This window comes from Adiantum capillus-veneris, chromosome 6 (genome assembly GCF_014529385.1).
Source record: "Adiantum capillus-veneris isolate H3 chromosome 6, ASM1452938v2, whole genome shotgun sequence".
In the NCBI taxonomy this organism is placed as follows: Eukaryota; Viridiplantae; Streptophyta; class Polypodiopsida; order Polypodiales; family Pteridaceae; genus Adiantum; species Adiantum capillus-veneris.
In genome coordinates, this window is record NC_140936.1 from 108,745,663 (window position 1) to 108,764,068 (window position 18,406).

The 18,406-nt window shown below is 43.9% G+C and overlaps 1 protein-coding gene across 2 annotated transcripts in view; it reads left to right on the forward strand.

Annotated features, from left to right (window-relative positions):
• DIM1A (Ribosomal RNA adenine dimethylase family protein) overlaps positions 1 to 12,898 on the forward strand; it is a 53,447-nt gene extending 40,549 nt beyond the window's left edge. For both annotated transcript variants that reach the window (XM_086514632.1, XM_086514633.1), the window contains one exon: positions 11,965 to 12,898. In XM_086514632.1, the coding sequence (XP_086370758.1) occupies positions 11,965 to 12,726 (762 nt within the window). In that variant the 3' untranslated portion in view covers positions 12,727 to 12,898. The remainder of the gene's footprint in view (positions 1 to 11,964) is intronic.
• Positions 12,899 to 18,406: the final 5,508 nt, after the last annotated feature.

The following is an 18,406-nucleotide window of genomic DNA, read 5'->3' on the forward strand; positions in this document are numbered from 1 at the left end:
TTCCCAAGGTCTATTGTGAAGCGTAAAGAGGTCTTGCAGGTTGACAGGTTTATGGAAGAGCCTAAAGAGGTGAGTAATGCTTTGGATACAGGATTGAAAAATCTTGAAGAGGATGCATTGGCTACTTGTGTACCTTGTGATTCTGGGTGTGAGTGTGAGGTTGAGGTTATTGATGATGAGCACGTATCTTTGGATACTAGTTCCTTGGAAATTAGGGAAGAGGGCAAGGTTGAGAGCCATTTTGTGGATTTGTTGGACGTGGAGCCTGTTTTGAATCCATATTTTGATGTATGTGCAATGATTCACCGATTTGTGATCATGATTGTGGTTTAGAGCAGGGATATGTATTCTTGGAGACTGATGAACCCATGCTAGAAGCTATGGATAGTGGTGCTCGCCATGATTATGATGTGGATAAAGTTATGTGTGATGAGTATGCTTATGATGATGAGAAGGGGTTTGGCATATATGAGTCCAATCTCAGCTATGTGGATACCTATGCTAGGGATATGTGTGCTGCGGGGATACTTTTGTGCTTTGGATATCAACAACTTTACCTTCACACAATGCTTTTAGCTACTTGGGTGCATGATTTGCAGGTTGTTGCTATGGCTAGTGAAGCCAAGATGCCAGGTGATGAGTCACTTCAGTTGTCTCTATCGGTTGGGTTGAATGTGGCATGTAATATTTATGCTTTTGGAACTCCAGATAGGGCGGATGTGTTAGTTGGATATGCCTATGGTGCATTTTGGTTGATTGTTGACAAATATAGGTGTGGTGTTATGATTCTTCTTTGCAGCAGATGAGTTTGTCCGGGATTTGGACACCGCCTACGGGCAAGTTAGGAGAGCTATTCTACGCTCTGAGGAAAAGCATAAGAAAGCTGCAGACAAGCACAGAAGGAATCTAGACTTAACTGTCGGACAGTTAGTCTTACTCAAGTTTGAGAAGGGAAGACTTAAGAAACAAGCTTCTCATAAGGGGAAGGTGGTAAAACTTTCTACCCGTTACTATGGGCCGTTTAAGATCACTGAGCGAGTGAATGATGTCACCTTCCGACTAGAGCTACCGCTTAATTGGAAGAGCCATAATGCTTTCCATGTCAGTTTACTCCGGCCGTATGTGGGACCGCCTCCAAGCTAGCCTAGTGCCGAGGAACCTCCTGAGGTTGAGGAAACAGAAGAAATACTCCAACCGGAGCAGATAGTAAGTCATCAGGAGCGGCCTCCCAAATCCGAAAAGATAACACGGAAGTATTTGGTTAAGTTTAAGAACTACTCGAATCTAGATGCTCAATGGATGACGCAAGAGGAATTAGCAGCTTATCCCGAGATATTGGGGGTATATGTCCAAGCACTACAGTTGAGGTCAACTGTTTAGAAGCCAGAGGGATGTTGCTAATTGGACTATTTTCTTATTTTTAATGATTAATTTCTTTTTTAGGATATTTTATTATGTGCACTAAGAACTGTTAAAAGATTGTAGCTACAGGAACTGCCATCAGGAACGGACAACTCTGATGTTTCATTTGATGGGTGACGGTAAACATCGGGAAGGAGTTTCCGTAAGTTCGGTGGAAAGGGCCGGGTTATGAGTGCCTCTGATGCGTCACATGATGGGTGACGGGTGCATCAGTAAGGGGGCATCCCGTAGGCTAAGGAGGAAATCCGAACTGAGTAAGAAAATACGCGTAAGAAAGCAAGCACAAGAATAAAGATGGGTTCAATGAAGCTTTTTACGAAAAGCAGGAACAGTCGCGGGAGGCCAGATGCTTTCCCGCGAGGAGTCTGTGTCTGCATTGCATCTGTGTTGTGTCCTGCACCCGGGGACGCTTGGAATGTGTTCGTATAGCATTATTTTCTTTAACTGAGTGAGTTTTTAAAGTTTGAACAGGTTCACACTTTATTTTATAAAGTGGCCGGTCACTTTTAAGTGACCAGCCCTTTATTAATAAAATAAAGCAAGTCTCTAAAAAGCCAGCGCTAATAGCTACGCAGGGGGCTGATTTTGCGATTTCTCTCTCTCCTCTCTCTAGAAAGCGCCAGCTTCAATGATTTCTCTCTCTCCTCTCTCTAGGAGCGCCAGGCTCTGCTTTTTGGACCCCTATTCCCGCCGGGTGCCAAGGCCTTTAAAAGGACAGCCAACGTTCAGTTTCTGAGAAGCCGGAAGCAGCAGAAAGCACTAGCGTTGGGATTCTGGAGCAAAGGCTGGGGATGGAAACTGCGAGTGTTCGTGTGACGACTGAGGACGGAGGTCGCTTTTCCGAGTAAGGAGCGACAGGTATACAGTGTTGATACGCATTGAGAATTGTTGCTTTGTGTGGTTTGTTTTGCAGGAATCTCCCGTCTTATGGGAAAGTACGGCTTTATGCCTAAGTCCCTTACGGGAAGGAACGGCCTTGCGCCCAAGCCCTTCACGGGAAAGCACGACCTTCGGGTCTAAGGTTACAGAACGGAGGGGTTTCCTCGGGTTCTCGTGCTTGTATACAAATTCTCCCTGAATAAAAGAATACTCTTAACGGAGGGGGAGCAGCCCATCTTCTGGTCCCCAATACTGTGTCGATCTTCTCCCTTCTCTCACCTTTGCAAAGTATTTTATTTTTCAGATTTCTAAGTGCTCGTGTACGCTCCCGTTTTGTGATAGCAATCCTTGTCGTAGATGGTGAAGGGGGAGGGTCGGAAAAACCTCCTGGTGGGGAAAATTCTTCTTTGCCTCTCTCATGCTCATCACTTTCAAGCGAAGTATCCATTCCACTTCGAGTGATGATCATTCTGAAGTCATAGGTTCTTGTGGGTTCTTAAGTTCACGAGGAACTTGGGTTCTTGAGGTCCTTGATTCGTGAGAATCTTGGGTTCTTGAGGTTTTCTTTCGCTTGCAAATCGCGTTAAGAAGGATCTTCTCTTCACCCGAGTTCTACTCTTTTCTGCGGGCGCACCCCTTGGCGGCCTTGGGCTCACACCAAGGTTGCTTTTTCCCACCTCACGTCGATTGGCCGGCCGCTAAGTGCACGGTCCGCTCTCAATGAGTGAAAAGAGACACAAGGGGAGGCTGGACAAGCCCTTCTTTCTTGGGATTCCCGTCACTCTTCAACAAAACACGATTACGAATTGCCACGCCCAAGTAAACTTGGGTTCGTGCGATCGCAACAAGCAAAAAAATTCTTGTGGTTCTTGCGGTTCTTTCCTTGAGTAATGCAGAACACTTCCAAAGCTCTGATACCAATGTTAGGTGCAGCGGAATGAATGTTGTATTTTTCTCAAGATTAGTGATCTTTATTGCTCAAGGTTCCTTTTAGTTCTTAGGGAAAGAGAGAGCTTTCCGTCCTTATGAGAGTGCTATGATCACAACACAAAGTGAGTGGACACGGTGCGTGGAAGTGAATGAGACTGAGAGAAGGAGAGAGAAGAGATACAACACCCGAGAGGTTGTAAAACCCTCCTCCGAAGGCCCCACTCTCGTCGGCGAGAGTGGTCTACTTTGATTGCACAAAGGTGTACAATGCGAATGCAATGGACTGATGCAATGGGACTATTCCGATGACGACGACAGTGGTGACGACGACGACTTCGTGGCTGAAATCTGTAATCTTCTATCTGCTGTTTTTCATGGACTGTTTCGGGCTGAAATTGACTGTTTTGTCGCTGTTTCAATGGCTGAATCTGATGGTTGTATCGGGGGTCATGCTAGAGACAAAAACGCTGATGTATTGTACCTGCTAAGCTGCGTTTTGATGCTGAGTTGTACCTGCTGGAAAACGCTGCCAAGGCTGGGGAATACCTGCTGAAAAACACTAGTAAAGGCTGTGTTTTTTTCCCTTGCTGAAAATCTGTTATGGCTGCGTTTTTACCAAGGCTAGAAGCTGATGACAACGCTGGAATCTACTGCTGGTCTGCTATCCCAATGATGACAAAAAACGCTGAAATGGTCTGTCCTTCTAGCGTTAGTAAATGGCTGAGATCGCTGATGTTGGTGCTAGGGGAAAACCGCCAGAGACGAGGCTTATGGCGATGGTATGCTGTGGGTGGCAACGCCAATGGAAGTTGGGGGATGGCGAGGGTCTACTGCTGGGGGGGGGGGGGGGAGGGGATACTGTTGAGAAGTTGCCTGTTGAGCGGGAAGCTCCTGCTGCCTCTTCTGCCAGAAAGTGTTAACTTGGGTTTGCTTATATATTAACTTACCCAATTTGCCCTACTGACTACCAAACAAAAGTCACTTAATAAATAAGTGAAAAATGTCAAAAATAGGGAAAAATGGGATAAAGTCATCTGAAAAATCCCCAAACTGACTTTGATGGAAATGCTTATGCTTATGCAATGTGCAACCAGAGGATATGCATCTACATTGAGTGATTGGGCATGCACGGTCTACGAATAGACTCACAAAAGTGCTAGATCACTTCTAATCTAACTTGACTTGACTGATGGGAAGCCTTCTATGGTGTAGCTTGTCCATGGACACATAGGGTTGGGATGTGTCACGTGACACTGGTTGTTTGCAAAACGTTGGCTGCTTTTTCATGAAGACGCTGGTTATGCTAGGAGAACCTGATGCGGAGATGTGCTGTCCCAGGCCATGGAAAGCCTAAGCTGTTGATACCATGTTTGGCGTCTGATACCATGTGAATGTGCGTGTGTGCAGAAGCGTGAGAGAGAGAGAGAGAGAGAGAGAGAGAGAGTAGACAGAAACGCCGAAGATGGTGAAGAGGGGGCGATCAGCCCCCCAGGACTACCATGAGCAGAAGACCCAATAAAATCTGATGTGTGATCACAGAGATCATACTAATGTACTGACAGGGTCTTTTGCTCATGGTAGTCATGGGGGGACTGATCGCCTCCTCTTCACCATATCTTGCGTTTGTGGTCTACTCTCTCTCTCTCTCTCTCTCTCTTCTCTCACGCTTCCTCACACGTGCGCACTCACATATGGCATGTGCAATCCAAACGTGGTTGGGTCTGTGAGGCATGATGCACCTACAACAAAAGTACGACGACCAAAAACGTTCATGCTTTTGCGCAAAGATATGTTTCAGAGAGAGAGAGAGGGAGGGAGAAAGTGGGAGAGAGGTAAAGTTACTTACTGGGCACGAGATCCTATTGTTGCGACTTTGCGATATCTCTCTTTGCAACATCACTCTCTGTAAAGAGTATAGTCAAGACATATAGGTGTTTAAAAGTCCCAAATAGGAGTGCTCATAAAAGTCGGTAAATAATGTTTTTAGGCCCTAAATTTCGTATGGTATGATTTGTTGGTACGGATACCCGTACTTTACCGATGTACGGTATGATACGGATCTGTATGTACATACAGATCCTACCTTGCACTAATTTGTGCACATCTTTGGTAGCACATAGGGCTCATATCATTTGCAGCTTTGTAGCAAACGGGGGCCACCAATCTAGAGCCAAAGGGTTACAATCCGTGGCAACCACGGGAGTTTGCAAGTATTGTGAACCTATAATTGAAGCTACATGTGTTGCAAAGAGGAGGATTCATCAAGAGCTTTCATCATCTTGCAATCTTGTAGAAGCCCCAAGAGGAGCGTGCATCTTTGAGGAGTTACCTGGTTGTTTCCAAAGACATCATACAAAGGACTCACCATGGCTTGTGGGCAATCCAAAGGACATACCCATCTTCATCATACATTTGGTGTTGGTCTCGCCCATCCTGCTATGTTGGGGTAGAATAGACTTGCTTGTAACCTTTGTGGACTTTGGCATTGGTATAGCCCTCTATCCGCTCTACGAGTATCCATCCGGTTTGTGTTTTGGGTCACACAATCCTGGTGGGACAACAAAGGTACCTGTTTGTCGATAACCAGCAAGGACATCGTTATTTTTTAAAATATTTCTCTTAAAAAAAAACCCATCATCGATGCACATTGTAGTCCATTGCTTGCGAATAGATGCATCACGACGATCTATGTCACTTGGACATTACCACATCACCCGGAGGAGCCTCTGTCTCTTAGAAGCAGGTGTGGTGGACGTCATCTAGAGGGCCATTCATTAGAGACAATCTTGTGGTATGCGTGGAGTTTGGTACCGGTACCTCACCTTAGGTAGAAGGGGATGTTAAGCAGAAGAGGATGTCACGTGCACATGACTATTTGCCACGTGGACATGCTATCATCACGTGTTTAGAGCCAAGGTTTGTCTGCAAAGAACGAGGGATTTAGTTTTGGCAATTTTGTGAGTCTGTTCGCAAAAGATGCATGTCCGAACAAAGTCCATGTGAAAGGCTTTGGAACCCTCTTGCATGTCTGGACAAGTCTATCAGAAAGGCATTTCCAGCTTTGGAGTCCTCTTGCATAAATGGTTTGTACACACATTTGGACGGGTGTATGTTATTATTCTTCGGTGGGCATCTGGCAATATAGGCATGCAGATTAGGTCTAGAGGAACTTGTCGGTCTAGCTCCTAGCTCAAATGCATCCAAGTGCCATAAACTTTGCTAGAACCTCCATGTCTGCACACAACACTTACTAGATGGTATCCACTCATGAGATGGAAGGTGGTAGATGGAACTTGAGGTCACTTTTCTGGTATAAAAGGGCCCCTACCTTCAACAAATTCCTTCAAAGGTGAATCTGGGCTTATCTTGGATTCATAAGGTATATTTTTTAGTCGTGTAACGGACATGCAAATTTCACATTGTGAAGTTTTCGTCCGAGTTACGACCAATTGATATTGTGCTAATTCTTTCTATCTTTTGTGGTGCGTATGCCTTATCAACTACTTCATTTTTGTGCTAATTCTTTTGAGTTGTCTATACCTTGCACTTTCCTTCAAAGGTGAATCTGGGCTTATCCTGGATTCATCTAGGTGTACTTATATTCTTTGGGCGCCTTGCAATGTTAGCCTCTGGTGTCTATGGTGAGCACTGTTGCCCTTCTTCGGCTAGCGTTTTTGGTTGGAGATTGCTGCCTTAGTCTGCCAGCCTTTTCAGCTTTGCTAGCACCCCAATCTGCAGCCATCTGTGGTCATTCTGGCAGCCATCGCTGTCATTTCCCTAGTACCTCATTGCTGGAGTCCTTAGCCCCGTTTTCTGCCCATCAAGTTCCGCACCGGCCGCATCAGTTTTCAGCCTGCATTAATGCTAGATCTTTTACGTTCTCAGCATCTCAGATCTGCGCTTTGGCAGCCAGTATTTAGCCCTTGAATTGTCTCACATCGGGTGTACAAATCAGCCCCAACTCTATCCCATGGTGGCCATCCGAAACCCACATCGAGTCAGATCTCATTGGTATATTAAATCAGACCCAGAGGTGCTTCATTCCGAAGAGTTACTGCGGCTACATCATCCATACAGTCGAGTAGAAATGGTGTGGGGGCCCTTGAGAGGGTAAGTTGGGACCCCATCGTTGCATATTCCCCCCCCCCCCCCCCCCCCCCCCCCCTCTCTCTCTCTCTCTCTCTGTATTCTTCTCAGAGACTCATCAGGCCCCTGGATAGGTGATGCCACATGTGGTGGGATACAGATGGGAGACAGCTCACAGGACCAATGCGAGATCTGAGCACGGGAGTAGAGGTTCAGGAGGAGTAGCAATGCTATTCAGAGAGGAACTACAACCATTACTGCATATTATACGAAGAGATTATCATGCTAGATATATGTGGGTGAGATTGAGAGCTGACATGGGTCGATTCCTATATATTGCCATATGTTACTTTCCTCCCAGTACATCAGTGTATGCTGCATCCAGAGGGCAGTCGCCTTTCTCTATACTAGACGATGACATATGGGAGTTTTCTAGAGATGTGATATCATTCTCCTAGGGGACTTCAATGCCCGAACGGGCAACTCGCAGACAGTCTTCTACGACACTGCAGATGAGATGCTTAGAGAGCTGGATGTGGATGAGCTGGGACTTGACAGATGCTCAGATGACAGAGAGCAGACGGAGTATGGAAGATACCTCATGGAAATGACGACTACACATGGATTAGCCATACTTAATGGTTTACAGCGATTTCCTGGAGCAGCCGGTTTCACATGCTTCCCACACAGACATGGGGCCAGTACAGTGGATTATGTTATGACACAATCGAGCTTTGTACCGTGCATTCAAGATTTCACAGTGGGAGCCAGGCCAGTGGGCATAGCAGTAGATCATGCTCTCTTGACACTGTCCGTTAAATTTCAGTATAGTACAACCCAAACATCAGGAGGTAGGTCACACACCCGCTATACATTTACACCAGAGACTGATTTCGTTTATACAGAGGAGATCTGGGACCGTCTATTGGAAGGCACAACTAGCACAAATGGTACAGGCCTCTCAGTGGAGGAGTGCACCACTCTACTGACTAAGACACTGCATGGGGCTACATCAATGGCATACCCACACACTCAGCCGGGCAAGAGACGACATTCTGGGAGCATGCCCCAGAATAGTTGGTATGATGAAGAGTGCAGAGAGATGAGAGCCCAGCTTCAGAGGGATCTTATCTTAGGAGTCATCACCTACAGACAATCTCGGATTGCTTTCCGACGCCTTGTGCGACGGAAGAAGCGAGCTTACCTAGCTCAGATGGAGCAAGACTTATATCAGATGTTCTTGAGTAGGGACTCAGGAGAGGCATGGCGACTCTTCCATGAGCACTCCCCTCCCCCAGTGATTACTTCACCTGACGTGTGGGGCCAATATGCGACATCATTATATACGGTTCCTGGACAGGAACCCCTTCCAGACCCTACCAAGCCTTGCCCAGCTACGAGCACTTTCTTTACATCTGAGATGGTACAAAGGGCCATCGACAGGATGAGGACCGGGAAGGCATATGATCATGACGGTCTAGTAGCGGAGCACTTTATACATGCCAGGGATATGTTGATGGAGGTTCTCGCAGTGTTGTTCAATCGTGCCATGTGTGAGGGGTTACCTGAGACTTGGAGGTTGTCTAATATTGTGCCCATCCTCAAGGCTGGTGACCCTACAGAGCCTGGGAACTACCGCACTATTATGGTTGGACACACATTGGCACGGTTGTATGCATCTATTCTGGAGCAACACTTGAGTAATTGGGCAGAGGCGAGGGTGTACAAGCAAAGGGTCAGGCCGGCTTCAAGAGGGGTTTCTCCACTCTTGATCATATTCTGACACTCAGGGCCATCATTGAGGAGGGCAGAGCACATGGGAGACGGATCTATTGTAGCTTTGTGGATTTTCGCAAAGCCTTTGACATGGTACCAAGAGTTCGATTGATGCACAGACTACAGGAGATGGGGGTGCCCATAGAGGTGATTTGGGGGATTATGGCTTTGTACAGACCAGTGATGGGACATGTACGCACTTCGGAAGGGGTATCTGATTTAGTTCACTCTACTATTGGAGTGAAACAGGGATGCCCATTGTCTCCTACTCTATTTGGTATGTATGTTGATGAGGTGTCTGATTACATTGACAGAGAGGGTGATAGGGGTGCCCAGCTGGCAGGGACGTGGATCCCATTGTTGCTATATGCTGATGATATTGTGCTGATATCTGACTCACCAGAAGGTATGCAACGACATTTGGATGCACTACGCAGTTTTGCAGAGGATAGTGGATTGTGTGTAAACCTAGGTAAAACCAAGGTTATGGTGTTTAACACCACACCGCAATGGGTTAGGAGATCAGTACCTACTTTCAAATATGGTCAGGAGATTGTGGAGTATACAGATGCATACACTTACTTGGGGGTAGTCTTTACTGGGCCGAGATTTTCTTTGAGAAGAGCAGCAGAGACTAGACTAACTAGAGCTGGTGCGGCTCTGGGAGGAATGGAGAGGATGTGTTCGTAGGTTCAGTTCCAGGAACCTAGGACAAAGCTATGGCTCTTTGATACTTTGGTTGCCTCTACTATGTTATATGGGGTGCAGGTTTGGGGACCTTCTGTAGGCCAGGATGGTTGGAGGCGTATGGAGAAGCCCCTGGTATCTATGATCTCTCGACTGATTAGAGCCAAGGCTTCCGTACCGCATGATATCATTCGAGCAGAATTAGCTGCCCCTCCTATGGAGATTGAGGCGCTTACCAGATCAGTCTCCTTTGTACACGGTCTATGGGACACTACCAGAGACAGATATGCCAGGGTGGCTCTAGAGTCCTCCAGACAATTAGCTCTTAATGGGGATACATCATGCTGGTATGCACAGATGGCATCATGGTTTGAGACACATGGTTTCACCATGGACAGATTGCCTCCTTTTCAATACTCTCTACAGGCACCCCTGAGGTCTCTGACGCGGGTAGAGATTAATAGACTCATTCGTCAGGATCTGATCTAGTTGGACACGAGGAGGACATGGATAGAGCAGTTACAGGAGTTGGGCACAAAGATGGCTTTCTATAGAGAGCATCTTCTCCACCTCACGGGGGATGGGTTTGTGATTCGACCTAGCTATATGGACACGCATCTTTCTCATGGTTTGCGTTGTGCCATTGGACAGATACGCACGTCCTCACATCAGCTTGAGATTGAGACTGGCAGATTCAGAGGGACACCAGCAGATAGCAGGATATGCCGCTTATGCCATCTAGAGCCAGAGACAGAGGTACATTACATATGTCATTGCACAGTATACTATGAGATACGAGGCCGTTTTCATTGTCTATTCAGAGAAGGTTTTGGGCCTCTATCTAGGGTCATGAGTTATGAGGATCAGAGATGTCTTGGGCTATATCTACTTGAGTTACACAGGCATAGAGAAAGTTTACTGAGGAGAGTTGGAGAGAGACAACCCCAGAGACAGTTCACAGATTTCTTTACACTAGATAATGTACACCCAAAAGAACAGACAGAGGAGCAGCCAACAATGGAGAGGTCTGCCCGCACTACTGGCATTCTCATTGACCGAGCATTGGAGCTAGGGAGATCTAGACGACCCCGATGGAGAAGAGGAGCTACACAGTTTCGAAGGAGGCTACAGCAAAGGATTCGAGCCATGCTTGTTCGTCGTCCAGAGTGCAGATGAAGATGGACCTCTATGAAGATGGATCTCTACCTCCCTCCCATATTGTCTACACATTGTACTGCTTAGTTCACACATTTCACGCCTCCCACCTTTCACACCTATCAACTTAGTTTAGGATTCCGCAATATTCATATTTTGATATTTTGTTATCCTAGTTTAATTTATTTTGTTAATCTGACTTTGTATTAGATACACCGCATTGTAACTTTCTGGTCTCATAGGTCACTTTGGCCTTTTGAAGACGTTAATATAACATTTCATTTCATTTCATTTCTCTCTCTCTCAACTTCTCTACCTCATCTCTCTGACTCTCTCTCAAGTATCTAAAAGGAACGGTCAATAATGCAAATGACATTCTCTAATGCAAGGAAAGGACTGATAGTGTGGTTGCTGGATTTGACCTACTCTCTCGATTCTACTGCTTTTGACAACTTGCTGCCCCATTTTAAGGCTTTATTCTCCAAGAGTTAGCCCTTAGCCCCCTAAAGCCCCAAGCTCTTCAGTATACAGCATGTACAAGCATACAAATTCGTTAGGATTACTGATATTAAACATTTGAGGTGTCAAATGTAAGAAAATTGATAACAATTCCGTGAACATCAGCGAGCGTTGGTGGCTTGCGTGGCTGAATCGGCACCCTTGTAACTGTTATTGCAACAGTAGGTCACACCAGGGCACCACCCAGTTTTGGGTTGACTTGTAATGTCAAGGGTGTGCGTTGACCTTGCTGATATTTGAATCTGGTCACAAAATGTCAGTATAGACAGGCGTTCTTGCCTGAGGTAGCTCTTTTTGCAAAATAAACGAGGTTTTGGCTTTCTCAACCTCGTAATATGAAGCATTGGATACTTCTTCCGTGTCCTGAGTAGGACCCCTTATAGTACACTTGTGAATGAATAGTTATCTGAATATGACCTAAGGATTCATATTGTGCTCATTCACTTTTCTAGGAAGAAGTAATATTGCATTTTCTAAGGTGCTCTGCTATTTTGTTGCTCGTGCTTTCAGGTTATACAAGGTGATATTCTCAAGACAGAGTTGCCCTATTTTGATATTTGTGTAGCCAATATTCCATACCAGATATCGTCCCCAATAACCTTTAAGCTGCTGTCACACAGGCCTCTCTTTCGTTGTGCGGTGATTATGTTTCAGAGAGAGTTTGCCATGCGTCTTGTGGCCAAGCCAGGCGACTCTCTTTACTGCAGGCTTTCTGTGAACACGCAGCTGCTTTCCAGGGTTTTCCATCTTTTGAAAGTAAACAAAAATAATTTCAGACCGCCCCCTAAGGTGGACTCCTCTGTTGTGCGTATAGAGCCCCGTAACCCTCTTCCTCCTATCAGTTTCAAGGAGTGGGATGGTTTGATTAGACTATGCTTCAGTCGTAAGAACAAGACGCTGGGTGCCATATTTCGACAAAAGAATGTGCTTGCTTTACTAGAGAAAAATTTCAAAACTTTTCAGGCTCTACAAGGAACCCGCACGCAATCTGATGATATGGATGCTGCAATGCTCGGTGATACAACTAATGATAATTCTATGTCTATGGATTTAGCTGAAGACAGAGAGGACAAAGAAGATAATCAAGATATGGAAACGGATGATATTGATGACACTGATACGGAGATGCAAGGGGCTTGCACGTTTAAGGATAAGGTCCTTAAAGTCTTGAAAGCCAATAGTTTTGAGGACAAACGGTCTTCCAAGCTGGCGCAAGAGGACTTTCTTTTACTTCTGTCGATCTTCAATAAAGAAGGCATCCACTTTGCTTGAAATCCATTTGGTCTGTGTTGATAGTTATTGCTATGATGCTAAAAGAAGTTTGAAGGTGCGAGGTGTACCCAAGTTTTTGGCCTTCGTGTAAATGGTGTGATTTGATTTTCATACTGCTCAGTGATGTGGGACACGAGTTTACTGAATTGGATCAAGTTTAGTTTAGAAATGATAGCTTTCTAGTCTTAAGCGGGATTTTTTGAAGAAAAGAGCTTGCGTTTTAGTCGTTCGTGTATGTATGACTGTCAAAAACTTCCATTCTTCCTTCCAGTAGGAGTTTCTGACCTAATCACAAATAGATGTAGAACCTTAGCATTTCATGTTTGCAGGAGTAATATGCATTATTTAGGTGTCCTATAGGTGATCATGTCTTTAAAGGCCCTAGGGTTTCAAGGTATTTGGGTGTTCGCTATCAAGACCTGCACTATTGGAGGTTCCAGTTGGTTGCCTGAGCTTCAGAAGTGGTCCTTCTAGTCTGGACATTGACCTCTGATAGAGTTTTTGCGTACAAGCTTTTTGTAGATTGCTTCCTGTGTCTGCTGCGTGTAGTAGCTAGTGCATTGTAGAGGCATGCCCAGTTGTGTAGGTTTTAGATAGACCTCTTCAGCAGACTATGTTAGAGGTCTGTGAAGGTGCCAATCAGGTGTGGAAAGATGCCTATGGAAATCGGAGTGTTGAACCTTTATAATCCAAAGTTCTGGCACAACACCCAAAGATTTGTTGTTTTCTTTTAAGTGGAACATGCATACAAGTGGTTTGACAGATTTAAGACATTTTTCGGGAAAGAAGTGATCACTAGTGGCATGGTGGGAATCAACAATGAGCACATCATGTGCCAGTACTTGACCTCTGTTTTTGGCCAGATGTTGAGAATGATTTGAGTCCAATTGTTCAAAGATTCATTCACATTTGAGTGATAGTATATGATAAGTTGCAATGGTCAGCAAGATTTGAAACATTGTTTCTGATTTCAGCAATATTACATGACAAGTCTCAATGGAGCACAAGTTTTTGGGGCTTAATGGATTGTTATTTCGCTGGGTGTTTGTTACTTTCACCTAAGATGGCGCAAAACACAGATTATGAATGAGGGTAGGACTTACTATTGTTGGTTTGAGTGGCAAGTTGTGACAAATCTATCATGCAGTAAGCTAGTCATACAAAAGGGTTTGTGTCCGGAAATGGTTTTTTTTCCCTTAAATGGCTAGGTTTTATTCTGTCCGAGTTTGCCCTCAAGTCATGTATATAGAGATCCAATGATCTGATTGCTGATATCACTGAGGATGACATTTCATGCTTTCTAAGCTTGGTAGGCTCAGCAGTTTTTAAAGCAATGAGTATAGCAAGCTCGCAAGCAATCTTGGCCTTTTCTTTGATGCATTTTTAGGGTTCTAGTCCACACTGAAATATTTGCCCTCTTTTGCTAAGTTTAAGCTACCTCTTCTAAAACTGGTTTTTTCTCCTCTTCTGCTTAACTACCATTCATTGTATCAAGTTGTGTGTTCTTGTAAGCATAATAACAATTTTCTTCTAATGCATATTTAATGCAACTTCATTGTTGGTGGACTTGCTAATTGAAAAAGACAAATCAAACACCTTTCTCTTTGGTTTCCCTTATTATAGTTCAATTACATATGCATTGCTTCCAAGAGCTTGAAATTGGACGCACTAGTGGGAATATATCTTGTCAAAGTTGGTGTTGCGGTAGTGGAGAGCAATGGGGAGAATACATGAGAGAGAGATTGTTGAACCAACCAATTTTCAGCAACCAATTGGGCATTGAATTAGTGATTATTCAATGGGGGTTTGGTGTTGCTTATATACTAGTTTGGGACCCTTAAGTACCCCCCGAAGTAAATTGCCCAACCCAAGACTTTGCCAAATAAGTAAAATAAATACCTAGAGCCAAAATGAATATTGGGATCACATTGGGTTATTCACTTGAGATGCAATAACTTTAACACCCTTTCTGCATCTCTTAGTGGACATATGTAGGAAGACCAAGTCGATCAAGAAGCTACCATGGACATTCCAACAATTGATTAGTATACTGGATACACCTCGGTTTTGCTACTTTTAACTCTTTACCTTGGAAGAATGCCATCTTCAACATTGTTTCCCTCATAGAAAATTGAATTATAGAACGCACTACATCCAAGAATCCCCATCCATAAATTGTGAACACATAAGGTTCAAACATTCCCAAACAATGAACTTTGAAACACATCTTCCATAATCTGACCAACAACAATGGATTGGTGCACACATCCATAGTGTTTTGTATACGTCGCATTTTTCCTTGCTAGATGCCTATGCCTTTAACTTCGACCCACAAGTTCAAACATTGATAACTTGAACTCCAGCACATGGGTCCAACTCATTTGTAGGGAGCTTTTTTTGTCCCTCTTTGCTGCTCACAAGCTTGTTCCTGGTTGAAGCAAATTGGGGCAATGGCCACTTGACTAGAAATCTGGCATCGTTGTGCACTGTGGCCACCACAACGTGTGCCATGACAATTTCCTTTGTCAAGCTTGCCTTTGCCTTTGTCCTCTTGTGAGTTCTTGCTTTTGCCTTTGGCTTCACATTCCCAAGTCAAACAAAGCGTCTTCTTGCATTTATAACAATGGCTCTAGGACCTCATGGGTATTGAGACAACTAATTGCGCATGGGTCCTACTGTCCTTGTCAAGCGTGCCTTGGGCTTTGTTCTTTTGCGAGATTTGAACCTTGCCTTGGGCGTTACAATTCCAAGCCAAATGGGTTACCAGATCCCTTGAGAATTTAGTACATGCCAGGGTCGCTATATGAGTACTAGCCTTGCTATCCTTGTCAAGCCTGCCTTTGCCTCTGTCCTCTAGCGAACTCATGCATTTACGCGCTTGGCTTCACATTCCCGAGCCAAATCAATTGACGATTTCCTTGAGAGCTTCAAATTGCACATACTTATGGAACTATATCTTGTCAAAGTTGACAATGCAAAAATGTAGAGCAATGGGGAGAATACACGAGAGAGAGAGAGAGAGAGAGAGAGCGTTGAACCAATCAACTGGGCAATGAATTAGGGATTGTACAATAATGGCAAGGTGTTGCTTATAAACTGGCCCTTAAGTACCCCCCTAAGTGAATTGCCCTACCCAAGACTTTGACAAATAAGTAAAATAAATACCTAAAGTTAAAATAAATATTGGGATCACATTGGGCTATTCAATTTGAGATGCTATAACTTTAACATATAGTTCCATTTTGGTTTTTGTCAAATTTGATTTTGAAGATGGTTCTAGTGATACTTCACCATTGCTTGAGATCTACAACTTTGCAATTTTTTTTTTCGGGCAAATTCCTATAGTTTGGGAAATATGATGAGGTGATTTCAAGTTGGTTTAGTTTCACTACATTTGTGATGACCGTTGTTCTCCATTTTCAACATCAAACAATAGGTAGAGATAGGAGTAAGACTTTATAGGGGGCTACACATTTGACCTCCATAGATAGACGCAACGCACACACAAACACATAGAGGCATACCGTTAGTCGCTCACACATGAGCGTGCCTTTCTCTGAGTGTCAAAGACTTTTTTACAACCATATGTTTTTGGCTCATGTATGCCATATGTGGATTGAGAGACCGACTCTCTAATTTATGCATAGCCATAGATTGGCTTTGTAAATTGCTTCTACGGGTTCTACATTGCAGCATATTTCACATCTTTTGTGGGAAGCTTATACATATGGCTATGTGTTTGCAGTCTTTTACGTATCCATGACGGCAGCTTAGTTTTTTTTTTGAGGTTTTCGAATCCAACTCTTGGATTGGTGTACTCAAGACATCCTTGTAAGAATGGTCCTTTAAATTTACTCGAGTAATTGATCCAACTTATTTCAGGTAAAGGTAATCATTCCCCCAATCCTCAATCAATTGTATTTGTCTCATGAAAGGTCTTCCCAGGATGATTTTGTAATTGAGTTTCTTCCCATAATCTACAATGGCAAAATTTTGCTGGTAATATACCAATTTTCCAATTACAGTTTCATACGTGTTTATCTAAGTGCTGGTTTCTCCCAGGCTTCCCAGACAGCTTTCATTGCTTGGAAATTCCTGCTCCACTATCCAAAATAGCCATAGTCTTTACATCATTGTAATATATTGGAAGGATCGTGTTTCCTTTGTTTCCCTCACCGTAATCCCCAACTTTGTTCATGGGTATAGATTTGACCATTTTAGCCCGCATCTCCTCGTTTTGCAATTCCTACAAGTTTTCTTGGGTTACCCCCTTTAAGCCCATCTTTCCCATGGTAACTTGCACATTTTTCCATAGATGTGGTCGTATCTTGAGCAACTCATCCAATGTGATTGTGCAATGGATCGGAGTCAATATAATTGACTGCAAATTTAAGGCGTCCAAATTTTGCTTTGGTCTATTCAATTTTTTCATTTTACATACCAATGACTTTTCTTCGTTTTCCCTTAGGTATGAAAGCACTGTCTATATTGTTTGAGCTTTTGATAAGCTTGAATGCTCAGTTTTCCAGTTTCCATACAAGGATTGTGTATCTAATTCCATGGGTGGTTGATCTAGCCACACTTCTTCGATAGGAGATGATTTTAGAGTTAGGCTCCCATCCTTCGCTTCCCTAATCCGTTCCCAGAGGTGGTTTGGTCAGTCCTCGTTAACTAAAATTCATCTAGAATCTCCTCGCTATCTATAACTATTAGTTTAGGTGTATTAGCGTTTGCTAGCGTTTTTCTCAACTCTTAATCATTTTGTAGTTTGTCTTTGTTCAATTTGGTCTCAATTTTCTTTAATATTCCTATGACTTCCAATTGAGAATGTGTTGGGTAATTTTTCCATTTGGTCTCTAATGTTTGACCCGCTTTCAATCCCGCTTTGAAAGCTTCCAAATCTGCATTGATTGTTTCGTATATTTTTTCCACAAGTACAGATTCTGCCAATCTCGATTTTGACTCTTTAGATTCTGAAGACAATGTCTGCGTCATTTTGTCTACCTAGCACTTTCTCTTCAATCTCTCTTCGTTGATTTTTTCTTCTAAGTTTTTAGCGTTTGGGTCGTTCTTTTTTGGAGTCTTTTGAAGGCTCGTTGGGTGTTTTTGACCCATTTTCATTTTTCTCTCGATTAGCTCTAGCTAGTGCCCTAGTAACTACCCGAAGTGGCACTGTGGGTTCCCCTTCTGATGAGCTACTTGGCATAACTTGAACTACGCTTATGGTTACCTTTCCTTTGTTTGCTAGATTCCTAGGGCAATCTTATGAAAAATGTATGCTCTTGTGACCTCACTCCCCACAATATGCCTCTATTGGTTTTACGTTCTTATCTGGCTCAGAACAATCATTTTTCCAATGGTTGTTTGCCCCGTACTTATGGAAATTCCCGGTTCTTGGTTTAGGCATTGGTTTCATCATGGGTGGTCTAGCCCCTGGTTTTCAATGAAGTAAACTGGTGCTTTATCGGGTGGTTCTTGATAAACTTGTTTCATTGTGATGGGTGTCAACTGAGAATACCACGTGTTCCCTTTTTCCACTGTCGCAAAAGTCGCTTCATTATATGGAATTATTGGTACTAGAACCTACTCGTCCACTTGCTCTTCAGTCGGTATGTATTTGACTGGTACAACATTGTTTCTTGGTAGTGGTCGATGCTGGCCTAATATAGGTTGTGGTCTT